The sequence below is a fragment of the Rattus norvegicus genome, chromosome 1 (assembly GCF_021556685.1).
Source record: "Rattus norvegicus strain SHRSP/BbbUtx chromosome 1, alternate assembly SHRSP_T2T, whole genome shotgun sequence".
In the NCBI taxonomy this organism is placed as follows: Eukaryota; Metazoa; Chordata; class Mammalia; order Rodentia; family Muridae; genus Rattus; species Rattus norvegicus.
The window spans coordinates 92,314,602-92,342,056 of record NC_141534.1 but is presented as its reverse complement, the minus strand read 5'-3'; the positions used below and the strand labels follow the sequence as shown (position 1 = coordinate 92,342,056).

Sequence of the window (27,455 nt, the reverse complement as noted above, 5' to 3'; positions counted from 1 at the left end):
ACAAGAATCATGGTGGATAGAGCAAGGAGAGCTCAGGATAGAACACTAAAGGTCTCCAGATGAGGAGGCCAAGGAAAGTATTCTCTAACCTGACATACGGCTCAAACATTCTGGGTGTGAGCAGGGATCTGAAGGTACTGAGGGTGAGTTGTAAGATATTTAAGAAGAGAGTTCTAAACAGAGCAAAGACGAGACCAGAGGCACCAAAGGGATGAAGGCCACACTGGCAGACTTCTACCCAGGAGCCAGCAAACACACACACACACACACACACACACACACACACACACACACACACACACGCGCGCGCGCGCGCGCATGCATACACATACCCGTGTGTGTACACAAACACACCAAAGCAGAATGATGAACACACCTGCTCAGACCTGGGCCCATCTTTCTAACAAATAACAATGTCTTCTCAAATAATTACTCCAGTGGAGACCTGACCCTTCCCTGGAGCAGCAAGGACCCCTGTCATTGCTGGCACCGAGGACGACAACTGCGTAATTATGGAAGGAGAGAGTCAACTCCTGAAAGTTCTCATCCGACCTCTGCACACTGCGATGCACAGGCGCATAGACACACAAGTATATGTAGAACAATACTAAATTACAAATAACTACAAGAAAAACTGCAACTTCAATCTTTTCAGAGTTTTTAAAAAAGATTTATTTATTATATATGAGTATACTGTAGCTGTTCTCAGACACACCAGAAGAGGGCATCAGATCCCATTACAGATGGCTGTGAGCCACCATGTGGTTGCTAGGATTTGAACTCAGGACCTCTGGAAGAGCAGTCAGTGCTCTCAACCACTGAGCCATCTCCCCAGCCCCAGAGTTTACTTTTAATGATGATCCTTAAACACTTTAACCTCCCTTTTGGCCTACCATCCACCAGAGGGAGTGGAAAAGAAATGATAACGGAGAAGTGGACATGTTTAGAAATGGTTCTTTGAAGAAAATCCTATCTGCATTGTTAAGAAATCGGCAGTTCAGTTCACAGGAGTCAGTGGCTCCGTCCACTTGCAAACACTTTACAGATAACCAGCAGTCCAGCTCGGTAGAGTCGGGGTAGCAAACAAGAATCAGCAGCCGTGGCACTACCTAGCAGAGACAGCCAGGCCTCAGCCTCAGCACAAGGCAGCAGGAGGGACCAGGGCCAAGAGGAGCACCAGGAAAAGTTCCCAGCTGTGCCTCTCTCACGGAAGGGAAGATCAGGGAAGACCAGCAAGGGTTGCACAGCTTTCTCTAAGAGCTAGCCAAGGTCAGCCACCACCGCCATCCGTCGAGTCCGTTTTATACTCCTCCAAACATCACGTGTCCTTCATGGGTCTTACCTCAGCACGTGCATCTGTCTCAGTTGATATCTCTCTGCCAATCAATCTGAGTCCACTGAAGTGACAAGAAACCGTAGCACACAACCAGAAGGGTTTTTTTTTTTTTTTTGGCGTGTTTCTCTCCATGGAGTCACAACAAATGTAGTTCAACTGCACAGTGTAAGGCGGACCGATACATGTGGTCATTAGTGAGGAATCCCTCGCCATGCATCCTTTCACGTGCTTGCGAGAGTGGAGCATCCTTTCTCCTGTGTCTGCTTCAGCTAAACATTCCTTCGAGAGTCTGACTGAGCCTTTCCACCTGTGTCCACTTCAGGAAAACACTTCTTCATGTGTTTGTCCCAGCAAAACACCAGCCAACACGACTGACTCTCTAAAGAATCCTCAAGTTTCCACTTCAAAATCTGCAGCAGGGGAGCATTTTAGGAAGAAGGGTTCAGCAGGTGTAGGAGGTGGGGAGGGAGGGATAGTAACACAGCGACAGTAACCCCAAAGACAGACACATAGTTTATGAATTAAAACTACAGACAGAAGTGACAATCCGCAGAGCAGGAAACCATATTTATAAGCTGTATTCATAACAAATAACTGGTACATCTCAGAAAAAAAAACAAACAAACAAACCAATACCTAGTTATCAGAGAGATGCAAATTAAAACTACTGTGAGAGACCAGCCCACCCCAGTCAGAATAGCTACAATCAAAATAACTGAGAACAGATGTTGGGAGAGACCTTGGTGGCTTTTAAATAAATGTCTTTCTCTTTACCCAAGTAGCACCTCCCAAATAATTGAGACTGGACTATTAGATTTATTTAAAAGCTTTAAGGGCACAACTGAGTGAGGTTTCTCTATTTTAACCCTCTAAGCTAATCTGGCTGCCTCCCAGCCCAAATCTCTGAGATTCATGCATTCTATGGCTTTCTCTGCTCCATGATCTCATGGACTCTCTCCCCTGGGCTAATCCTTCCTCTCTTTCTCCTCTCTGTTTCCCTCTCTCCCTCCCTCCCCGGCTGAGAGGAAGTCCAGTCCTACTCTATACCCCCTGCTCAGTCATTGGCTGATCAGCTTTTATTGACAAGTCAGAGAATAAACGAGGACCAATGCTTACACAACACAGAAGCAGGAGCTACAATAAGGATTCACGGGGGGGGGGGGGGGGGGACACAGAAATCAGCCTTCGAATAACAAGGATAATCGTCACCCAATGCACAATAACATTACGCCTACAGAGAGAATGTGGGGGAAGAGAAGCATCTATTCGCTGCTAGTGGGTGTGCGAATTAATAGAACCGTTATACAGAGATGTGTGGAAGGAAGTCTCTCAAAGGATTAGCAATACCACGTAACTCAGCCATCTCACTGGACATATACCCAGAGAACCTGTAGCCTACCGTTGACATACCTGCATCCCACGGTTATGGCTGCTCCATCCCAGATAGCAAGGAAGCAGAACCACCCCAGATCTCCATCGGCAGAGGAATGCACAATGTGAGTCTACCGCATATACAGAGTGAAACAGTGTTCGTCTCTACAGAAAGACGAACCACAAAATTTACAGGAAGGTGGATGGACTCAGAAGGTAACATGTTAAATGAGATCACCTAATTTCAGGAAGAAAAAAAATCATATGTTCTTTCTTGTATGTGGATCCTGGCCTCTAATGTATGCATGTATGTATGTAATTAGATATGTGGAGATGCGGTACAACATTAAGGAAGGAGAACATGAAGGAGTTTGGTTTGGTGTGGTTTCAAGACAGGGTTTCTCTGTGTAGCCCTGGCTGTCCTGGAACTCACTCTGTAGACCAGGCTGGCCTCGAACTCACAGAGATCTGCCTGCCTCTGCCTCCTGAGTGCTGGGGTAAAGGTGTGCCCACCACCTGGCAATGATGAGGTAATTTTAAAGAGACAAACGCTCCCTAATGAGCTCACATACATGCTATGCTGTGCTTTGTGTGGGTCCTTTGAATGCTCTCTCGACGTGTAACACGTGTCCGCTTGGGACTCCGTGCAGGGCTAATACCGTACTAGGAGGCCTGGATTTGAAGTTCTGCTTTTCATTGTTTAAATGTTCATGTACAGTGTGGGTCTTGTTAGTAGCACCAACTTAGGGTACATTATTTTTTAAACAAGAATTCCAGCTATAAAAATTATAGAGAGTGAAGACACTCAGAAGTATGCTTCAATAGTCATAATTATGAATTCTTTTTAAATTCCAAGGGATGCTGACTTAACTACAACTGAATCTCAAATACTAACACATCAGGAATTACAAACACCGAGAGGCTTCCGGGGTTTTTTGTTTGTTTGTTTGTTTGTTTGTTTTGTTTTTATTTTAATGTTACAGTTCTAAACTATGTCATTGTTGGTGAATGAATGTACTTTGCTTTAAAATTTAAAAGTCATAATAAGTCAATTTTAGAGAGAGCAAAGTTCTGGATATTCCTGCCCCTGAACAAGATGTACAAATGAGCTACTAGGCACATGGGGAAAGGGGTTCAACGTCATTAGTCATCGTGGAACTGCAGATCAAAATGGCAGCAAGTCTCACTTCACTGCTATAAAAGTCTCTAGCAAAACGCTGAGTGGATCCTCAAAGGACCTACACACCTGGGCTTTTCGGGGAAACTTAGTGCTCAGTTCCACCACAACCTTGGGAGCCTGGTTACCATCCTTAGGGTAGCCTAGACATGAGCTGCAGCTCTCGTCATGAACACCAGGGGGAGCCATTGAACCATATAATCAGCAGGGAAAACTCCTAGGCCATGAACCTAGCTTGCAGCCTGGTTTCTATCTCAGTTCCGACAGACTTGAAGTTAGCTCCCTCATATAACCATACTCTCCTACTGGCTCGTTCCTGTATCTCTGAGAACTCCATTCTGCAAGGACACCCTATGTAATCCCTTCCGTCTTCCATCATCCATGGGGGAAGATGGGAGATCCCAGGGCGTTCACCAAGGAGAACAAAGGCGTCCTGCAAAGACCAGAGAGGACATGGGCAGACCTGAATCACATTCAGCCAGCACAGGAAGCTGGGGAGGTCTCCTTGATGACCACCATAGGAAGATGGAGCACATAGTCCTCTTTCCAAGACACACAGATCCTTCTGCACACTCAGGATTCAAACCAGCTGAGACAACTTGTATCCTTGGATCAGACACCTAATTGGTGTCACCAGTGACAACGGATCAGGGTCCTACCCCGTCACCACTTACCTAGGCCTCTCCCAACCCTAGAGATAACTCTGCCACTTCCTGCCGGGAGAAAACTCCAACTTCCCCAAGCACTGAGAACACAGGGCATACAGGGCTCCCCTAGGGTTTTGTGTCACTCTAGGCTATTGGAAGGGCAGGAATTCCTGCTGCTGCTGCTGCTGCTGGCCACAAGGCCAGGGCACAGGACACTTCTCAGCCTTGCTGCTCAAAGTATGTTCTAGAACAATGAACGGGAAAGAGAGGAACAGAAGGATGGGAGGACAGCACTGAGAGAACAGCATTGTCAGAGTCGCAGGCTCCACCCCCAGCCCACGTGACTCTGGGAGGTGCCCTCCTCTGGGAGGAGACTCGGTTCTGCTATGAAAAGCAGGGTGGCTACCAGAGCAGCCAGGCTTGGCAGGCAGACCTGTTGGAGCCAAATCTCTTCCCCAGAGAAGAACCTAGCAGGCAGCAGAGACTATGGAGCTAGCCTCAGCTCGTCTCCTCAGAGGGCAGATTCCCTGGAGGGGACTACTGCTCACAGGTAAGGAGACATTCCTCTCGGTAGAGAGCTGGGGAGCTCCGAGACTGGATGGGGTCTTCTGGGAGAGGAAAGGAACCTGAGGAGGGACATCTGGCTTCTGCTTGAAGCCTGACAGCAACAGGAAGCTCTGGGTGAATGTGAAGGGGCAAGTGGTGAGGAGAAACTCCGTTGTTCCCCGTTGTTAAGTTTATCGCACTGGCCAGGGCATCCTGAAGACTGAAGTCCACAGCTCTGTCAGGGTGACCCCATGTAAAACCCAACTGGGGCAAGTAAACAGTATCATCGGATGCCACCCTGAGAAGTTTGCAAATAAACCCTAGCCTCCGGGACACTGATTCTCACGCAGGTATATGAGCCTGTGCAGGCAGCAGGGGTTAAGCCAAAATCAAACTGGTCCTCCTCACAGCCCTGGTTCTCCTGAGCAGAGAGACAGACCAGCGATGACATCTAGAAGGTGGGGTCGGGTGGACAAACACTTCAGGAGAAACGAAGCAGGCAAAGGCCAGAAAATGAAGACTCAGGGTCTTTAGAGGAGGAGGTCAGAGAAGATACCCTACACTCAGCAAAGATTCTGTATGTGAGCAGGGATCTGAGGGCAGTGAGCAGGAACTGTGTGTACTCTGAGAGACCATTTCCTACAGGGGGAAGGGTCAGCACTGCTGAGGAACGGAGGTGATGCTGGCCGCCACCCAGTAGGACACTCGCTCACAGCAAGGCCGAGAGTTGCGAAGGTCCTGATATTGATAGATCTTTCTCTCCTCCCTTTTAGCCTCACTTTTAACCTACTGGAGCCCTCTCACCACTGCCCAAGTCACCGTAGACGCTGTGCCACCCAACGTTGTTGAGGAGAGCAGCGTTCTTTTACTCACTCACAATCTGCCGCAGGAGTTCCAAGTCTTTTACTGGTACAAGGTAACCACTACGGGTTTAAACAGTGAAATTGCACGATATATAAGATCCAGTAATACGAGTCAAACAGAACCTGCATACAGCGGCAGAGTGACAATATACAGCAATGGATCCTTGTTCTTCCAAAATGTGAACAAGACGGACGAGGGACCCTACACACTATCTGTGATAGATAAACAATTTAATCCTATACAAACGTCTGTGCAATTTCGTGTATACCGTAAGTATTTCTCTGTAACCTCCGGGTCGTGGGTTCACACACAGAACTGCCAATCCTAGATGACTCTACTATGCCCCCCACATTGTGGATCGAGCACTTAGTACAGGACACGCCGAGTGGAGATGAACAGAAATAAACCGCGATGCCTCGCTTGGACCCACTCTTTCAGAGAAGAGACGGTGAACTCAGTCTGAGGATGTCAGACTCTGCCCAGTATCTTAGGATGCTTATCCTGAACGTGGCCTTGAGAAAGACCCTTCAGGACTCAGGCTGGCCTGGCTGAGGAAAGCATGAGATTCTCCCAGAGGCTTTGCTCCAGACTGTGTCCCAGCCTGGACGCCGGGAGCCTGGGAAGCTTTGAGACTGGGCTGAAATTTGACCTCTTGTCAGAGCTGACAGGGACAATGGCCTATCTGCTGGTGACAGTCACCTAGTGAGAGCCATGTCTGAGGCAGCTCACCTGGGTATCTCCTTCTGAGACTCAGTGTGCTCACATAGGTGGAGAGGTATGAAAGCCGGCCAGCCAACTGTTCCAATGCTCCTATGAGATGTCACCGAGAGCCCTGAAAAGACGGGAGGGGACAGTGCACAGTGGCAGCTCCTTGCTCTCCAGGGTGTCCAGCCCAGGGATCATTTCCTGTCAGCAAGTAGTCATCGACTCTGGTTCATGGAAGGTCAGGTCGTTGTTCCCGTTTAAGGTTAATTCCCAGGCATGGCAATGATCATTACCATGTGTCTTGTTAGAGGGAAACTGAGGCAGGGTCGCACAGGCCCTGGGTGGCACGAGCTTATCTGTCCAGGGCCACACCCTGCAGACCTTATTAGGTACTCTTTACTCTTTTAGATAATTTCTTGAACTTGGGTTTCTCTTTTTAGGGATCTCTGATTCATGTCAGTCAGCATCAAACACCTGACAAGAATGCCCCCCACCTTGTGTCCCAGCCCAACCTGAATGCCAGGCAGATCCAGGTCTCTTGTGTGAGCTATCTGACAGGCTGTGAGGTTTCTCAGGGAAGCTCAGTGGGAAGCATCATCACTACCTATCTGTAGGGCAGCCCTGAACAGCAAAGGCTTCGGGGGCACCTGTCTACACTGAGCAGTAGAGGTCCTGGCAGCTGGACCCATTGTGTCTCGAGGCATACAATGAATCAGTGAGCACCAGGAGATAAAATTAGGTTTCTGATTCCGAGTCTTGAATCTGTCCATCACCAAACTGCAGCTCAATTTACTCATGAGAAAGCCCTTGCTTCTCCCACACACAGTTCAGGAGGCCCCGTCATCTCTGAGCACTCAGCTACCCCATCTGCCTGTAATTTGCCTCCTGCCTGGTTCTTTAAGGATCTGGGTTGGCAGGGAGAGATCAGCTCAGATTGAAAGAGGCCGTTGTAAGGATCAGAGGTATCATACAGGGCAATCTTCTCTCTGTTTTCTGCACAGCCGCATTACAAAAGCCCAACGTCACAGGTAACAACTCCAATCCCATGGAGGGTGAGCCCTTCGTATCATTAATGTGTGAACCTTACACTAACAATACCAGCTACCTGTGGAGCAGAAATGGTGAAAGCCTCTCAGAAGGTGACAGGGTGACGTTCTCTGAGGGCAACAGGACTCTCACTTTACTCAACGTCAGGAGGACTGACAAAGGATACTACGAGTGTGAAGCCCGGAACCCAGCGACTTTCAATCGAAGTGACCCATTCAACCTGGACGTTATCTGTGAGTAAATGTCTTTCCCATGCTTGCTACAACTGCCTAAATACAGAGGGCTAGAGCAGGACACACAGTCGCTCCTGGGTTCATGGCCGACCCGCCACATATCTATCTAGGTGGGGCCATGGTACACTGGCCCAGCCCAAGCACGTGAAGTCAGGCCCAGCACTGAGCTGGAATGGGCTGGAGGGATTACTCTTGTCTAGAGAGTCTCGCCATGATGGAGACACAGGGGACATCTTGGACACAGGCTCAACGATCACTTGAATGTCCAGTGGGGTCGTCGTGTATGTGTGTGCTTGTGATGGATCAGGACGCATACACGCTACATGAGTTCCCGCTACTAACCTGCACCCAGGCTCTGTTTGGGCCCCGCTTAACTGAAGTCATAGCACAGACACTGTAGCCTTCTACAGACCAGGATTCCCTCCCCCCCTGCATTTGTTGACGTCGAATGTGGCTTTTTTATTCTGTTTGCTCCAGATGGTCCGGACGCCCCGGTTATATCCCCCCCAGATATTTATTTGCATCAAGGGTCAAACCTCAACCTCTCCTGCCATGCAGACTCTAACCCTCCTGCACAGTACTTTTGGCTTATCAATGAGAAGCTCCAGACATCCTCCCAAGAGCTCTTTATCTCCAACATCACTACTAACAATAGCGGAACCTATGCCTGCTTCGTCAATAACACTGTCACTGGCCTCAGTCGCACCACAGTCAAGAACATTACAGTCTTTGGTAAGTGGCTCTCTGAAGGGTTGGAGTGGACTCTGTTGGTGTTCTGGGAAGATGCAAAACAACTTGATTTCCAGCCCGTTTCTACGGCAACAAGCAGAACTCAATCCTCCCCAGAGCGTCTTCCTCCATCCGTACGTCGAACCCTTTTCTGTTTCTCCTGGCTCATCTGGGATTGAGCTTGGAGTCGGGGAGCCTCAGGTGGTGTAAGGGACTTCCCAGGGGAGGGAGGGTTCCTTCCTCCACTTCCATTTTCTTTCTACGATCTCTGTGACCCACAAGGAACAGTCAGGGCTTTGAACTATGCTCACATTCATTTTCTCCAAGGGGGAGGAGAAAAATTCCCCCAGATGGGAACCGGCAGCCCTGAGCTCTGTTCCTGTCTCACTGGGCGGGCGGTTGGGAAGACTGTGCTACAGGAGATGACCTGGGAGCCCTGTTCTGAGCCATGCCACTGGCGATTTGATGATTCTCTTTCACTTGCTCCTCTCGGGGTTTAAAAAAATAGATGTAGGCAGAGTGTGGTGGTACACATCCTTAAGCCCAGCACTAAGGAGGGAGAGACAGGAGGAGATTTATGAGTTTGAGGCCAGCCTGGTCTACATAGTGAGTTCCAGAACAGCCAAAGCTACATAGTGAGATCCTACTTTTTTTTTTTTTTTTTTTTTTTTTTGGTTCTTTTTTTCAGAGCTGGGGACCGAACCCAGGGCCTTGCGCTTCCTAGGCAAGCGCTCTACCACTGAGCTAAATCCCCAACCCCGAGATCCTACTTTTAAAAACAAAACAAAAAAAACATGCAAAACAACTAACCTAAAATAAAAGGTCACTGATGGACAGCAAAGAGTCCATGGGGTTTTGCTTGTTCCCAAAGACTAGAAAAGTGAAAAAGTGAACTTTGGGGCGGTTGGCTCTGAACCGTGTCCTGATCTAAAGGTCCAGTGGTGTGAGTTCTGGACACCAGCATGTGCCAATCACTGAGAACAGTGAGGGACAGTGGCCTGCAGAACAGAGACCTTCATGCTGAGTTTCTGTGTAGAGGAACGGACGAGAAAAGCACCAAGAGACCTCTGCAGTAAGGCCCACGTGTGGTGGCGCACACCTCTAATCCCAGCACTCAGGAGGCTGAAGCAGGTGGGTCTCTGAGTTTAAGGACAGCCTGGTCTACACAGCAAGTTGCAGGCTAGCCAGGACTGTACAGTGAGACCTTGCCTTGAAAAGAAACCCATTGTGAGGATGAGAACGGAAAGCTGTTGTTAACACTGCGACCGTTTACTCCCTCGCTGTGGTATTTAATCCATACCTGTGCAGCCAGGAGACAACGTCTCTCTCTTAATAGAAATTCCTTAGTTTGGGATTCTCCCCATCCCGAGGTCTAGGCTTTAACATCTTTAAGATTAGCTGGGCCATCTTAATCCCATGACAAATTATCTACAACATAGAAAGATATTTTATAATGAAAGTACCTGACACCACACTCCCTGAAAGACTTCGCACAAAAATCAATGGGAAAAACATCCCCTCCCCGAGCCCCCAGCGAGGTTTCTGGACCTATGGGATGGAGAGGCTCCTGGGGAGGAATCTACACAGATACCCTGAGTCAAGAGTCACTGTGGGTGATCTGGGTAGGAGGAATTTACATCTCTCTCTTCACAGATCTTATTTTGAACCCAAACTTGTGACCTTACAGAGGGCCGTTTCCCTCTGTGGGCCCTGGGAGCTGGTTGAGATCTCTGAGGATGAAGGCCTCTGAGCTGGTCTTCTCTGTTTGTCCACAGAGCCAGTGACTCAGCCCTCCATCCAAATCACCAACACCACAGTCAAAGAACTAGGCTCTGTGACCCTGACCTGCTTCTCAAAGGACACTGGAGTCTCCGTCCGATGGCTCTTCAATAGCCAGAGTCTGCAGCTCACAGACAGGATGACGCTCTCCCAGGACAACAGCACCCTCAGAATAGACCCTATTAAGAGAGAAGATGCCGGGGACTATCAGTGTGAGATCTCCAACCCGGTCAGTTTCAGGATAAGTCACCCAATCAAGCTGGACGTAATACGTAAGTGCTCTCCACCTGTCTTACTCCACAGTGCTGAGGGCGGGTGCAATTTCTTTACCAAGGGTGTGCAAGATGGGTAGAAGTTACAGGGAGAAAAATACAGTTCTAGATACAAATACAACCGCCACGGTGATGGATGTGAATCAATTCACAGTAAAACACAAGGCAAGCTAAGCATGGTGCCTTGAATCCTGCACACCAGGGGCGGAGACCTGTGGGTCTCTGTGAGTTCCCAAGCAGCCTTGCCTACGTATCAAGTTCCGGGCTACCCTGGAACTACAGGCTACATAGTAAGACCCTGGAGAGAGAGAAAGAGAGAGAGGGGTGGGGGGGCAGAGGGAGAGACAGAGAGAGATAGAGACAGGGAGACAGAGAGACAGAGACAGAGACAGAGAGACAGAGACAGACAGAGAGAAAGACAGACAGACAGACAGACAGAGACAGAGAGAGATAGAGAGAGAGACACAGAGACAGACAGAGACAGACAGAGACAGAGACAGAGAGAACGAAGCAGGGGTAGGGGGACAGGAGTACAAGGCCAGTCAGGTTACATTGTGAGACCCTTTCAAAATATAGTAAATAGAACTTCAAAGTGATTTAAGAGTTTAGGGTCTGAGTCAGACAGAGAACCCTTAGAATATAGTAAAACACTCGAGCTACCCTGCACATGCTCACACACACTCAAACCCTACATTATTTCCAATACATAGTATGAATACTACACAAACACTAATCTTAACCGTCCAAGACAGCAGGGAACCAGACATTTTTTTGCTGTGACATTTTTTTTCTGAGTAGTTTAGATCCAAGGCTTGTTTGATTCATGCGCGTAAAATCCACAGACGGCAGGGACCTGTACTGAGTCTCTTACTACATTTGCATCTCTTCACTTTGTATGCTCGGACCACGCCCAGGAGCGGAGGTCAGAGGGCGCGTTGTGAGAGCCAGTTCTCTGGAGATGGGGCATTGAACTCAGGTGGGTTAGGCTTGGCAGCAAGCGTGGGACCTGCTAAGCCATCTCGCTTACCCACATTTATTTATACATTCGCTGAAGTGTGGCGGTGGGGAGCAGGGACTGACGGGCACCCTTACCAGCTAAGCCGTCTTGTTGACCCACACACTGAATTTTTTATGCTTCTACTGGCATTGACAGTGGGGCCTCTCTGTATAAGACCGTTTTTTCTGATACCTTTCATTGGTGTGCAGTAGTGTGTATATGGTTTATGGGACTGGGGAGATGACTGCTCTTCCCAAGGTGAGGGTTCAACTGCCAACACCCACATGGCAGCTCGTGCCCTGTATCTGCAGTTTCAAGGGATTCAGCACTGTCTTCTGTTCCCTCGGATACCAGGCACGCGTGTGGTACACGGAAATACATGCAGGCAAAACACCCCTACCCCCAAAATTTAATTTTTAAGATTCACCATTTCAGAGATTCTAAAACGTACAGGTCAGCGACATAAAGCCTCCATGCTGCTCTGTCACCACCACCACTGACCATTCCCAAAGCTTACTTTAAACCAGCTCCACCCTCTACAGTCCTGGATTTTTTTTCTTTTGCGTCGCCACAATGCTATGTCTCAAGGTTACATTTTACCCTCCAGATCTATCTTTTTTCTTTTATATGTTCCAAAACTCCTGTTTTCTGTTTGGTTTTTTAAAGGTATCTATTCTAAGACATGTATTTTATTGTGATTTTGATTTCCCTTTTGCTTATGACTGAGAAATGAAGTGGGACATCTTTTATGTGCTTGCTGGCCATTTATACACTTTTTTAAAAAAACTATTCAAGTCCTTTCCTTGTTTTTAAGTTGGGATGTTTGGGGGGTTTTTGTTTGTTTTTCTACTAATGTTGGAGTTTCTTACGCATTCTGAATATATTAGCCTCTTGTCAGATGTTTTATTTATAAGTATTTTCTGCTATTCTGGAAGTAGAATAGCACTTTCCTGGTAAAATCCTTTGTTTATTGTTCGTGATGGTGTTTAAATTGATGTAATAATTGAATGCATCTAGGAGAAATACTATCTAGCTTCTGTTTTGAATGATTAAACCAAGATGATTGGCATGTCTCTAACTTCTTTTAGCATTGTCTTATGCTAAGACGTTTGAAATTTATTGTTCGTTTCTTTGCAATACATTACGGTGGATTATAACTGTCCTGATGTGTCATACCTTTCAAACTTAACCTTCCGGTCTATCTTAAACCTTGTGCCCTGGCCAGCAACTCCCCACTCCCTCCTGCCCCACGCAGTCTCTGGTCACCTTCCTTCTGCTCTCTACCTCCTCAGACATCAAAATCTATTTGTGCTATCTACTGTGCTATCAAAATTTATTTCCTATCAATGACCCCGAGTTATTACTATGTTTCACCTGGGCTGCTCTTAACTCCAGTCCCCAGAGCCATGGTTTCTTGATTCCTAACCCGTGATGACTTTTTCCCTCATCTTCTTCCTTATCTTCTTCTTCCTTTTTCTCTCCACCACCCCCCCATTATCCCTGGACCCCCTAAGGAGAGACAGACCCACCTCTGTCTCTCCTGCCCAGCTATTGGCTGTTGGCGTCTTTATTTACCAATTAGAAATAATTTGGGGGTCACATAGCTCCACTTGAGTCCATTGCAGACTCTCTGGACTCTGGGGCAAGCAGGTCTTGGTGGGGGGCACACTTAGCATTTCAATACACAGCAAATTAGCTACAGCCAATTACTGGAGGGATTAGAGGTAGGTGGGCTTGGAGTGACCTGGTTGGAGGAGAGATGGGGGTTTGGGAGCGTGAGGGGGAGATGGACCATGAGCAGCTGGCCAGGACAGATAGCAAGCATCTGGGGTTCACCGCTGGGAAGGTAGCCAGGCCAGCAGCAGAAGAGTAGATTTGGGGTGACCCCGTAGTAATTGTCAAAGCCAAATAAAATAGCCATAGCCTGAGTCTCCTTTAATATGCAAGCCAGTCGGGGATGAGCTTAAATAGATTGTACTACAATTATGAAATCATAAAGGATGTTCATGCAATTTTGCTTTTCCATTTCAAGATACTGTGAAGGTTGGGTGTGATGGCACTTCCCTCAAGCGGCAGATCGCAGGAGGCAGAGACAGGCGGATCTCAGAGAGTTCGAGGGCAGTCTAGTCTCTCTAGTGAGTTCTAGGACAGCTAGAGTAGATTTCCTTCTATTTCTGTATAAAATGCCACTGGAGTTGTAATCCAATGTGCGTAGAACTGATAGAGTACTTCAGTAATATCAGCATCTAGTTAAACACACCTTCCAGACAGGCTGCCTCGGGACTGTCAAGAGCAGCCACTTGAGAAGCTAAAGCGGAAGTGCCAACTCGGAGTGCCCAACGCAGCTAGTAGCTAGTTCAAGGCCACCCTGAGCAATTTAGTGACACCCTGTTTCAAAAAGTTAAAAGGCAGATCTCGGAATACAGCTCAGTGGTAGAACATTTGCTTACTGTGCACAAGGCCCTGGGCTCAACCTCCAGTCACGAAACAATAATATTGAGATTTGCCTCCCAGCCCTCAAGCCTGGCGTCTCTCACTTCCTATCTTCTTTCCTCATCTGTCACAGCAGTGTTCGGTAGTGCGAGCCTTTTATCTCTTTGTCGGAGTCGATTCGAAGTATTTATTCTTTTCGTTCCTCTCCTAAATAAAATACTTCCTTAATTTCCTTCCAGATAGTTCACTGTGAATGGTGGGACTATCGCTCAGTGGCTGAACTCTTGCATACCACCCTAGGTTCAATCTCTAGAACTCCCAGGAAAAAGAAAAGGAACTCTAGTTGTTCGTGGTCAGTATTAATATGCAGAAATACAGCTCATTTGGGTATGTTGATTTTGCTAGCCGACATTTTGCTGGGTTTGCTAGTTTGGTTCTGAGAACATTCTGTAGAATGTTAAGGATCTTCTACAAACAAGTTTGTGTCTCCTACAGGTATCTGTCTCTTTTTTTACCACGTTATAGTTGGGCACTTTTGTGTCATTGTCTAGACTCATAGTTCTGTTAGGGCTCCTAAGAATCTCTTGAACAGAAGTGGTCACAGCAGGATCCTGTGTTCTTCCTGGCCTTAGAGGGAAGGCCGTCAGTGGCCCCATTGTGTACCATATTGGCTGTGCATTCCATGTGTGCCTTTGTGACACTGAGCTAGACCAGTGTTCAGCGATTTTGTCAGTAAAAACTGTGAAGTTTCGTCATCTTTTTTTATTGATCTAATCGTATTGGTTATATATCTGTTCAGTTTTCTTTCTTCCCCTTCCCTCTCTGCATCGAGGCTACTCGACTGTTAGCACATCAGTGTTGAGTGCCCTTAGCATTCGTAGTATTCTGAAGAGTGGATGTTAGTAAGGTCTCAAATTTCAGTAACAGCTGCCTCCCTTTTCAAAGTTAATCTGGGGAAAGGGTGCGTCGTTATCATTGTTGAACTTCCGGTATGTCGGCTTTCTGTAGGCTCGTCTCCGCTTGTCATCTTCATTCCCATCTCCACTTCCTTCCTTCCTCTAGTTTAATGGAGCTTTGTGAGTCAGAGTCTCATTATCTAACCCAGACTCTTCTCAAACTCACAATCCTCCTGCCTCAGCCCTGAATGCTAGGATTCTAGGCTGCATTATATCCTATACCTGGCTCATAGTAGTTTTTAAGTATTTAATACAATAACCAAGTAACCCTCTGGGCACGCTCCCACACACACGCAGGGAGTAAGAAGATGTTAGCTATACTTGTTCCCCACCATTAGTGTTAGCCTTGACATCAGGTAGCTAGGCTTACCTCTGATTGACCACACAGAGTTACGTACTTTAGAAAAAGAAAAAAAACCTTTTTAAGCCTCAGTTATCTTCACTCTTTAGATGGAAGTAATTTCTTACTATTTTTTTTTTTTTTTTGGTTCTTTTTTTTCCGGAGCTGGGGACCGAACCCAGGGCCTTGCGCTTCCTAGGTAAGCGCTCTACCACTGAGCTAAATCCCCAGCCCTAGATGGAAGTAATTTCAATGTGATAGACTCACCGTATAGATAAAAAACAGATACAAGTACGGGCCAGCTATATCATAAACACTGTTACCACGATTACCAACATTAGCGTTAATATTCACTCGAGCAAACTGGCTAGGGTTGAACCTCAAATGACTGCATACAACAAAGAGTAAAGAAGTGAGAGGTGAGGTAAAGAGGTGTAATTACATCAGGGGTATGGGGACACGCATGTCATCCAAAACGTGAAACCACATGGCTGAGAGAGAAAAAGGGAGTGGGTCTGATGCAAAATCTCAAACCTGGTAAGTTACTAGTTTTCATTTTCCAGGATATAGCTTTTATGGGCTTAGTCTGTGACGATGAGCCTGGGCTAGCCCTCAGGCCATATGCAGATAGGATCGCCTGGAAGCAGAGGAGGAGGTGTGTCTTCAAGCGTGGTACAACTCAGTTCCTGCAAAGTTAGGACTGAGTACTTGCAGTCACACAGCAAGAGAAAGGGGCTCTCACAGAGTCTGCCTTGCATTCCTACCCCACTGCAGAGAGCGTGGTCTCTGTACCTTCTGGCAATCAGATTGCAGCCATGAGGGACCACTTACCCACGACTGCCACAACTGAGACGCCGTGGAACAGATACAGCTGTGAAAACACTGCAAGTTTTAACATCCACAATAGCAGTCACCCTGTCTCACATTCCCTCAGCTTCAGGTGATTGCCAGAATAAACTCGATGGAATTGGGGGACTGGAAGGAAGAAGGAGAACCAACTTAGGGCACGGTGCGAAGGGAAGAGGCATTTTGCTAACTCAGCCAATCAACCTTCCCACAGACAACATATTCCCCAAAGGGGCAAACAGAAATAAAGTCATGCTGGAAGCTCTCCAGGATGCACCACTGGAAAATGCTTTCACTTCATTCCTTCTTGTCTTTTCTTTCTCTGACAGCTGATCCAACACAAGGAAATTCTGGCCTCTCAGAGGGTGCCATTGCAGGCATTGTGATTGGATCTGTGGCTGGAGTGGCCCTAATAGCAGCGCTGGCATACTTCCTTTATTCCAGGAAGACTGGCGGGTAGGACGGTCTTTCCTTTTTTGTTTTCTCCAGGTCTTAGTGTCATGCTTGGGAGTGGGCAAGGACTTCTCTCCTGCCTCTGAGCTAGAGCGCTTCCTCTCCACTCCTAAGCCTCTGCTTCTCAGCATGGATCCTGTGAACTCAGCTTCCCTGCTTTTATGGTTCCTGAATGCCTCTATTCTTTGGAGTCCATTCCCACCTACTTAAAGAACAGATTCAATTTTGTCCTTGTATTCTCTGGTCAGGAAGCCAAGGTCCAAGAAGAGAGAGAAGTGAGGCACTCCAAGAAACAGCAAGACTAAGCAGGTAGCAGGTCCTGCTGACGGAAGCAGCAGCAGGAGGGACAGAGGATAGGTTGAGAAGAGACCCTAAGACGAAGAAGAAAAGAAGCATTAAAGTCCTCTTGGTCAAGAAAATGAGTAGAAACAAAAGATCTAGAGCCACCTTGGGGGAAACCAAGCAGGACAGATGTAACACAGGGCAGGTGCAGAAGCAGCAGAGATAAGAAGCTACAACCTTAGGGATATAGTTCAAAAACAATAAAGTGCCAGCCCTGGGTGTGGCCATGGCACCCAGGGGCAAAGGAAAGCAAACTGAGTCTGGCAAGGAGGGGAGAGCAAACACTAGCCGGGATCACGGTGCGATCATGCACTGAGGTACCAGGAGGGAAGGCGGTGCCAAGTTGATGTGATGTGGCCTCATCACTGCCACCAAGGAGCCCCCAGGAATAAGCTGCCCACAGCGTCCTCCCCGACTCCAGGAGCAAAGGCCCCGTGTGCGGGAATAGTAGTCACAGTGTCTGATATTTATTTAGGGGAAGTGACCATCGAGATCTCACAGAGCACAAACCCTCAACCTCCAGCCACAGTAAGTAAAGCCAACCACACAATGAGAATTGGTGTCCTGCCATGTAGCATGCTCTCCCAGGGGATTCTGGGACCATTGACCATGCCTTCCTTTTACTGAAGGTAACTCTACTTCCCAATGCTAAGGACCCCACAAATCACCCCCTTCCTAGCTTCAGAAGAACGGCACAAGAGAGCCCTGGAGAAGGGCTCATTCCTCCTAGGCTAGGCAGGCCATAAAGAAGTCACGTTTCTCAGAGCCACACTAATGCCTCCTTCCCTACCTCTGTTACAAATGTGGGAATTCTACCTCGGGGAAACTTTCTTTGTTTTGTGGAATATCTGGTGCCGTGGCCTCCATGTTCCTCCTTGCCACTGGTGCATGCTGCTGGCAATCAATTCTGGGCATCTTGTGACCTGGGTAAAGCAGAAATGGCTCTGTACTGCTCCTCCTCTGGCACCAATGCAGTGGGTCTAGACCAGACTCTGGGCGAAGCTAGTTTCTGAACTGACTGTGGGCCACTTCCCCACCAGCCAACCCCTCCACCTGCTAGAAACCATAGAGCCTTATTTACATGCACTGATAAGTCTCTCTTGCTCCCCTAGATCTGGGTCCTTCTGACGACTCTCCTAACAAGGTAAGCGCTGCCGCTTTTGCTAGCTGTTTGCTCTAAAAAATGTCTCTGAGGAAAGTCGGGGATCTGTATTGTTTTGGTTGGTTGGCTGGTTGGTTTGAGACAGTGTCTCACCATGCAGCCTTGGCAACCTTTGAACTATGTAACCGAGGCTGGCCTTGAAATTGTGGCCACCCTCTTTCTTGCCTTAGCCTTTCATGTGCCGGGTTGACAAGTGTGTGTCACCGCACCAAGCTGAGAATGAGGTAGTTTTGGAGACAACTGTGAAAGCCAGTTTGGGTCTACATTCCTCAATGCCGCCAAGCAAAGAGAGATTGGTTAATGAGTCCCATGGGCCTAGTACAAGAGCGTGCGTTGGGATAATCTCCACCCTGTGTTTAATTTCTGGCTATTACTCCTAGGATTCTGTGGGCCTTGTCAAGGAACTTGAACTGTGTGATCCTCGAGTTTTGTCACCAGGGCAATGGGCATTCTGCCTACCTCAGAAAGAGACTAAAAGAATTAAGCAAGTTGATGTGCACACAGCACTGCCCACACAAAGTAGCACGTCACCCTCTGTCCTTCAGTCTAGACCTGCACTCTCTGTCCTTCAGTCTAGACCTGCTCTGACATCAAAGAATGGGTTCCATTCCAATGGGCCTGAGACCCTGTTCCTTCATTTTATAACAATTTTACCAAAATTTTATCATTTAAGCCTTTCAACAGAGCACACACATAGGCCAAAGAGTGCTTTAAGTCATAAGGACACTTTCACAGTGTCAACTCTTAAAGGTGGACCCCACCCACAGGGAGCACACAAACCCGTCCTCCCCTCAGACACGCTTGGCTGTCACGTTCCCTGCGAAGGGCAAAGGCAGTCGGGCGGTGCACATCCTCGAGCACATCTGGCTTCCATTCAGTACTGCTCTGTCGCACATCTGGATGGCTGACTGTGACAGGAGCCCCCTCCCACAGCTCAGCTTGCGCAGAGGTCACAGCATAGCGGTGCAAGATCACCAGCAAGGTGATGCCTGACCTTTGGTGCTGATGTCACTGAGGTGCTGATGTCACTGACTAACACTCATACTTGCAGGTGGATGACGTCTCATACTCTGTCCTGAACTTCAATGCCCAGCAATCCAAACGACCAACTTCAGCCTCTTCAAGCCCCACAGAAACAGTTTATTCGGTAGTCAAAAAGAAGTGACATTGTCTGTCCTGCTGACTGCACCAGTGATGCATTCCCAGATTCTCTCCCTCACGGGAGAGTCCCTGCACACACGCGCACGTGCGCGTGCACACACACACACACACACACACACATGCACACACACACGCACACACGCACGCACACACACACATGCACACACGCACACACACATGTATACACTCTATTGACTCCTTCCGTGTTAATAGAAGAAAAGGTGTATCCTGGAGCCTACAGAAAACCCAACCCTTTCTAGGCATTAAAATTTGGCCGAGAGAGAGGAACCAAAACGGCCCACCCCTTCACTTTTCTGTTTTAAATTGATGTATTCTGAGCACATTCACTCCTCCACCCAACTCCAAGTCCTGCCCTGTCAGAGTCTGACTTGAATTTCGATAAACCTCGGAGGTCACCTAAGTGCTTATGCCAAAAACCACAAAACCAAACAAAGCAAAACAGAAGCAGGAAATGGCCGATCCCATGTCTTAAGGCTGATGCGAAGCCACCACACATGAAGATCAAAGCCATAGGCATTCGTTCGCTGGGCAGTCCGCACACCAGCCAACTGTCACATTTACTGTGACATTAGAGTCTCTGAACCATGGGTCTTCACGCCTGAGCCCTTCTCCAGGAAACCCACTCAGAGCAACTAGAGAAACCCCTTGGCAGCAAACACCAGCAATTGCTAAGCAGGGTGCAGAAGAAAAGACGACGTTTCTCACATCTACCAGGATGGCGCCCAGGAAAGCAGGGCTGGCGGTTTTGGACTGAGAGACATATGGAATTTGAAAAGGGAACAGAGAGATACCCTTTGAGGAGTGTCGAAATTATTTTAAAAGAAGCCATATTTGGAGGCGTTGGAATTTTCCTCTTCCTAAGACAATCCACTATTTGACATTTGTAGCTGCTGACTTTCCTTTCGCTGGGCGAGCTGATCAGTTTGCCTTAGGGCAACTAAATCTCACGTCTCCCTTGGCCCCCCGCACGCAAGCCCTTTGGATCGTGAGCTCCAAACCAAAAATAAATAAGTGAATCGTGAGGCGGTCCCTTGCAGAACCACTGTCATGGGTCAGGCTCCTACTTTTCTGTATTAGTCAAGAAAAGCCTGAGTTTTCCTTTCTCGTTTTTATCCTGTCGTTCTGGCCACAGCCCGGACAGTCTTCCTCTGAGATCTCTAGCTTGTCTACCTTCTTGTGTTTCTTTTAAACTCTCACGAAACTGCTTAACTTCAAAAAGTAAAATAATAACTTTCCTCATCTACACCAGAAAGAGACCCAACTCCGTTTCTGGAAACCTAGGATCAGCCTCCAGCTGCCCTCTGAACTTTCTGCCTTGTTTCCCCTTTCTTTTGACTCTAATACCTCATGCAGTGTCCTACCTGTTAGGATGACAGCACAGGCCACTAGGCCTGGCCACCCGTACATTCTGTCTGCCCTGCACTCTCAGGAAACCTTGGCCTCTGTCTGTTTGGTTCATGTGAAGTGTGCCCTTAAAGGAACAGTCACTCATACCGGAGGCATTGTTTACAGCCTGGAACATTCTACACAGTGCATCACTGGAAATGGGCTGCTAGCAGGGTTCTCGTACCCAGCCATGGCCTTTCTGTAGCCTCGGAAACCTGCCTTTCCACCAGGGATGAGTCCCAGCAGCGGAGAAAAGGCAAATGTAGTCTCAGGAACCCGCTGTTCAAAGGCACACCCTCTGTGCCTGTTAACCAAAGGTTGTATTTGATATCGAGTATTTGGTCTCATGCCATGCCTAACAGGCTTCTGAGAGAATTGTTTAGTTCTCCCACTCAGGGATTTCTTTCAGGGATTTCCAGCCCTAACATGACCTGTGTATATTTTGCTTCACCCACGCAATGCTGGGTTACTTCATTTTGCCCGGCTAAAGCCAAATCGGAGTTATTTGTAAATTTGCTCTATGTTCATAATAAAAATTTATATATCACTGATACCACTTGGTGGGTTTTTCTGTTTCTTGTTTTCGGTTATGCCATGCTTTGGATAGAAGCCAGGGTCTTGTATATGCCCGACACGTGCTCTGTGACTGACAGGATAGTCACAGGAAACGGGGTGCTGGAGAGAGGCAGTGTGAGGGAGCATGTGGCTTGCGACTGCCTTTGATTACTGGAGCCGCCTGGGCAGGAGGAGTTGTTTACTGTGCTAGAATACCCAAGTGGCTTCAGCTCTCCAAGGTAGCAAAGCAGCCTTCAGCGCAGAACGACCTCCACGTGGTTTTTTTTTTTTTTTCACACTGAACTCTCCCTAGCATCTCCTGTTTCCCTCCTTGTTAAATTCCCTGTCTGTCCTCTTAAACCTCTGACCTGAATAAGTCCCAGGCATGAATTCCGTTGAGAGTTACCCTGTCATCTGATTTCCTTCATTTGTAAGCCATGGAAATGCATGTGTGGCCTGCCCTTCCCTGTCCCTTGTACACACCCAAGACACTGGAGACAGCACAGGCTCACTGTCCATTCTGTGATGGGGTCGAGGGTGTGCTACCCTCACACTTGAGCTTTCCAGCACCATCGCCATTTTGCCCTGACACCAGTCACTCCTCAGATGCTGTCAGTGTGCCCTTATCCCACCGTCTGCTCGGCTCCGAAGATCTCTGCAGATGGCTCCTGCATGCATTTCTCTAGCCCCTCCCAACCTCTTCCCGGAAGTCACGGCACTGCCTCCGAGTGAATACTCCTTTAAAAAGGCTCATCCCCCTGGGCACAACGATTCCTTTGTTTTACATTTATTTTATGTGTGTGTTTAACTGTTTGTTTTTTTTAAAAAAACAGTCTCCGTGTGTTTTCACTTCCCCATCACCCCCTCAGATAATTCCCTACTTCTCATCAGATGTGTCTCCTACACACCCCGTCCCTCTACCCTATGCACACATATGAACCTTAGCCCTGGTGCCGCACCTAAGATACCAAGCGGATCGATTTCTCCACTGTGTTCGCGGTGCTTACCCACACCCTTCGTCAAAAGCAATTTCACATAGCGCAGTCAAATGAGGACATCAGATTCAGGCAGGACACAAACTGTGTGGTTGACAATGTCTTCCTGATGGCCCAACTCACATATTCATGAGAGAGCGAAGTGAGAAGACGGCTCCTGACCCGAGGAAAAATAAATCCCTAAGACAGAGGACAGTGAAATGAACAATTATACAAAACTGGAAAGGGACAAATACCTCAGAAAAGACAGAGAAATGAGAGCTGAGGGGACAGCCCAGACACAAAGCACTTGCCCAGGAGGGCGAGGCTCTGTGTTTGATCCCCAGAACCGAAGGAGTGTACAGAGAAGGCCAATGGAAAACAGAAAATACGGCTACCTGCTAGAATCATTGAGAAATCTGTTAACCGTGCTCAGGCCCCATTCACAAACTCTAATTTAATTGTTCTGAAAGGGAAAACAAATGTCGGTCACCAAGATGCTATTAGTGGGCAGTGGTGATGGTTAGTGCTAGCCGTCACCTCGAGAGAACTGAGAATCACCTAGGAGACAAGCCTCCGGGCACATCTGTGACATTGTCTAAATCAGGTTAACCTATACGAATGGCTGCGAGGAATGTCTTGGTTAAACGACTTGAAGTGGGAAGTCTCAACCTCCTTGTGAGGGGGCTCCCTGTGCGGTGTGTCCTGGACTGTGTAGGCGGAGAGGGGGATGGGTGACACCAAGCGTCTGTCTCTCTGCACTTCCTGGGTGTGGATCGGATGCGACCAGCTGCTTCAAGCTCCTCCCACTGTAACTCTCCCACCACGGCCGGACTTGATCCATGAGCCCAAATAAACCTTCAGTTGCTTTTCTCCATCTATTATCGCATCAGTGGAAAAAAGAAACTGTGACAAGGTTCAAGACGGAGGCTCCCTGCTAGAGTAGGTAGAAGTGGGGCCATGGCTTTTAGCTAGGGTCGTACATCATTTAGGGAATTTCTCAACATGATAAGTCTTGAAGCACAGAGATGGAGATGAGAGGGTGAGAGAGCACACAGTGCAATGGATGTAACACACGTGTGCACTCAATGTGACGGACGTGACGGGCGAGAGCTGTTCTTTGAGGTGCAAACAGAAAGGTCCTCAGGAAGAAACTGTTGACAAAGAGCTCCGTTTTAAAGACTGACATTTCCAAGTGTGATGAGCGAGGGAGGGATGTGAGATTAGGCGCTGCACACTCGCGGCACTGTGAAGACCTCCACTGGTTCAATCGCTCTAGAACAGAGTTAGATACGCTCCCAACACGCCAAATAAACACGTCTACGACCCAGCCATCTCACTCCAAAAATAAAAAATAAATATACAAAGATTTGCCTATGAACGTTCGCAGCATTATAAATTTATAACCAATGTATTTTTAAATCCACCATCAGATGAACTGAACAAACATGTGTCCGTAGGATAAACACTAATCTAATTCTAGTAAGAGCACCAGTGGAAGGGGAAGCCCTTGGTCCTGCTAAGACTGAGCCCCCAGTGAACGTGATTGTTGTGGGGAGGGCGGCAATGGGGGGAGGATGGGGAGGGGAACATCCATAAAGAAGGGGAGGGGGAGGGATTAGGGGGATGTTTGCCCAGAAACTGGGAAAGGGAATAACACTCGAAATGTAAATAAGAAATACTCAAGTTAATAAAAACAAAAACAAAAACAAAAAAAAACAAAAACAAAAAACAAAAAAACCCATTAATCTACCGTGAAATTGATAACTCCATGTAACATGAAATTTGTGATTCTTGCTGGATGCTGTGGTGAGCACTTGAGCCCAGCAGGTCTAAGCCACCCTAAACAAAGCAAATTCCCATCTCAATAAACGGAAGGTGAGGAGGTGCTGAGAGGGACCCAGGGTGAAGAAGACTTGCTGCTCTGGCCAAGGGCCACGTTTAGTTCCCAGCACACGTTAGACGGCTCACAACCGAAGTGGAACCGAAGGGTTCTCGGAGAGTCAGCTGGATGCGGTTTTGCTGGGCCAGGCACGTGAAGGAAGGTTTTGTTAAAGTGGACACAGATGTGAAGGCTAACTCAGACTCGTGAAGGAACGTTCAGCTGAAGCAGACGGGAGAGAGGATGTTGTGCAGGAGAGAGGATGTTGTGCTAAGGCAAGCGAGAGAAAGGACATGTGATGCAAGGTTCTTTGCTAAGGACACACATGCATTGGTTTACCTCACATTGCACATGTAGCTGAGCTGCATCTGTCAGGACTCCGTGGAGAGAAACTCACCAAAAACTCTGGTGGTGTGCCGTAGTTTGTTGCCACTTCCAAGGTCTCGGACTAATTGGATGCACGTGCTGAGGCAAGACACGTGATGCTGGAGGGTATAAACAGGACTCCATGGAGTGGTGGAGACAGAGCTTGGCTTGCCGGTACAGCTGGCTGTGCAACGCTTGCGGGTCTTGAGTCCTCCCTGATCTTTGCTTTCCTGAGAGAGGGAGCTTCTCCTGGTGTTCCCATCAGTCCCTCCCACTGACTCGTGCTGAGGCTGAGGCCTGGCTGTCTGTGCTAGGTTCTGTCACTGCTATTGCTTACCCAATTCTACCTAACGGGATGGCTGGTGTATCCGTGAAGTGTTTGCCAGTGGATCGAGCTGCCGCAGCCCGCTAACCTGTCTATGAACTGCCAATTTCCAGACAACTCACATGGGAGTTGCTCCAAAGAACCTTTCTAACAGGTCCACTTCCCCCGTATCCGTTCTTTTCTACTACCTGTGGTGGGGTAAAAGGAGGTTAAAGCATGTAAGAACCATCATTAAAAATAGGATTTGAAAGAAATTAAAGTTACACACAATCTACCTGTGACTACAGTGCCAGATGATCAAACACCCTTTTCTGGCCTCTGTGTACACACACACACACACACACACACACACACACACACACACACACATACACACACCGTAATTAAAATATTTTAAGAAAAGGTGGAATTCGGCAGTAGTGTGCTATTCGCAGCAAGTCAGACACACAAAAAGCAAATGATGCCATCTACATTGTGGACAGTGGACAATTCTAATTAATAGTGCTAAGAATTCACATTTGTGGGGCTGGAGAGATGGCTCAGGTAAACAGCACTGGATGTCCTTCCAGAGGACCCATGTTCTATTCCCGGTGCCCACTTGAAAGCTCACAACTGTCTATGACTGCAGTTCCTGGAGCTCCAACTCCTCTCCTAGCCTCCTCAGACACCAAGGCGCACAGGTGATCGCAGGCAAGCATGCAGGCAAAAGGCTCACACACACAAAGGTTTTAATCAGTTTTAAAGAACTGACCCGTGAAGGCGGGATCTGCTGCAAAAGGATTCGAAGAGACTTGAGGGTCAGATCACACATCGTAAGTCCAGAGGCATCGCACATTGACCAAACTCAGGTTGTAAGTCGAGGAGGTCTGTGCCTGCCAGTTAGTAAGGAGGCCGATGCAGGAGGATCGTCTGAGCTAAGAGCTTGAGACCAGCATAGGCAACAAAGCAAGACCCTCGTGACACAAGGGGAAAAATGTACAGACTAGAGAGTGGTCCAGAGAGGACGCGCGCTTAACACGCAGGAGGCTCGGAGAGTGAGACCTGCACCACAGAAGCAACGTCACAGCACCACGGCCCCGGTTCACATCGGCAGATTTTAGTTTTACCTCAGTTTCTCTCTATATACATGTGTTTATATGGGGAGGGGTGCACGTGACATAGCATTAATGTGGAGGTCAGAGGGCAACTTGTGAGAATCGGTTCTCTTCTTCTACCATGTGGGATCCAGGGATCCACTCGGGTAGGTCGTGAGGCTTGGTGGCAAGTGCGTTCAAAGGCTGAGCCATCTCCATGCTCCTCTACCTCAGTTTATTTTATATACACACATATATGTATATATACACATATATGTATGTGTATATACATACATGTCTGTATATACACACGTGTGTATGCATATATACATGTGTGTATATGTGTGTGTGTGTGTGTGTGTGTGTGTGTGTGTGTGTGACATCCCTCTGGATCTGTAATTTTCTTCCACTATTCAGGGTCTGGCTGAGCCTGAACTCCCTGAACTCCGTATCACCCAGCCCCCACCTCTGGAATAGCTAGGGTCACAGGCATGTGTACCTCACCACCTTATTTTTGGGTGGAGATCAAACTCACAGTCCCTGGTATGTGAGGCCCCGGGCTGCTATCCACTGAGCTACACAGCCAGCACAATAGGACCATGTGCAGATGCTTCAATAACACTTGTTACTTCACTGGTTCAGTTCTCTGCAGTGACAGATTGGGGGCAACTTTACCCTGGTCACAGGTGGAGAGTCATCTAGGGTCTTACTTGGCCTATCGTCTCCTCCATTTAAGCAAAGGAAAGCTCCCTCCCACATCTCCAATATCCCGCCTCCCGCCCTCAACACAAGCCAGTGAAAACTCCCTGGTTTTGAAAGGTATATTTCAGTAGATTCTACCCTCACAGACGATCTCTTCTTGATTAATCAAAACTGGTGTAAGACATAAATATACCTTCCAAATCCCGACCGCCACAAGACAATGTAGTGGTGGACATAGGCGGTATCTGAATAGCATTCTAGTTTCGGGGCAGACAGCAGCCGAGGGCTCTGTGTAGCACAGCACCTCATGGCCACCCTGCTCTGAAGCCCTCATAGAGTCCTGGTCTGCAGGACACAGGGTGAAGGATTCAAACACGTAAATGTGATGTAATGTGAGACAGGAGACTGCCGCTCTGTCCTATTGTCATGCCAAAGTGCCACAAAGCTGGGGGTCGTGCTATGCACCTGTGGTCCCAGTATTTGAGAAGCTGATACAGGAGGATTACCGCAAGTATCAGGTCATTCTGATCTACATAGTGGAAACCAAACCAGCCAACCAAGACACTGTCTCAAACAAACAAACAAAAAATGACAAACAAACAAAATAACCGGCACACTTAGAAAGCATAAAGTTTGCATACATACAACTAGGTGTATGTACATAAGAATGCATGTATGTACATACTAGTACAGGCGTGTGCATGCAAATACATGTGTGTGCATATGAGTGCATGTGTGCTCATGTAAGTGCATGGGCATACATATGATTGCATGT

General features: G+C 47.8%; 1 protein-coding gene and 1 long non-coding RNA gene across 28 annotated transcripts in view; one reads left to right on the top strand and one right to left on the bottom strand.

Moving 5' to 3' along the window:
* LOC102549342 (uncharacterized) overlaps nt 1–27,455 on the bottom strand; it is a 136,634-nt gene that overhangs the window by 56,967 nt on the left and 52,212 nt on the right. The gene's annotated exons all lie outside the window — the stretch shown is intronic.
* On the top strand, nt 4,872–21,356 carry Ceacam1 (CEA cell adhesion molecule 1). Of its 5 annotated transcripts, NM_001033860.1 has the most exon segments (9): nt 4,961–5,081; nt 5,851–6,210; nt 7,648–7,926; nt 8,404–8,658; nt 10,431–10,706; nt 16,608–16,734; nt 17,549–17,601; nt 18,186–18,217; nt 19,287–21,356. In NM_001033860.1, coding segments are annotated over 9 exon segments (1,560 nt in total). In that variant the 5' UTR covers nt 4,961–5,017; the 3' UTR covers nt 19,401–21,356.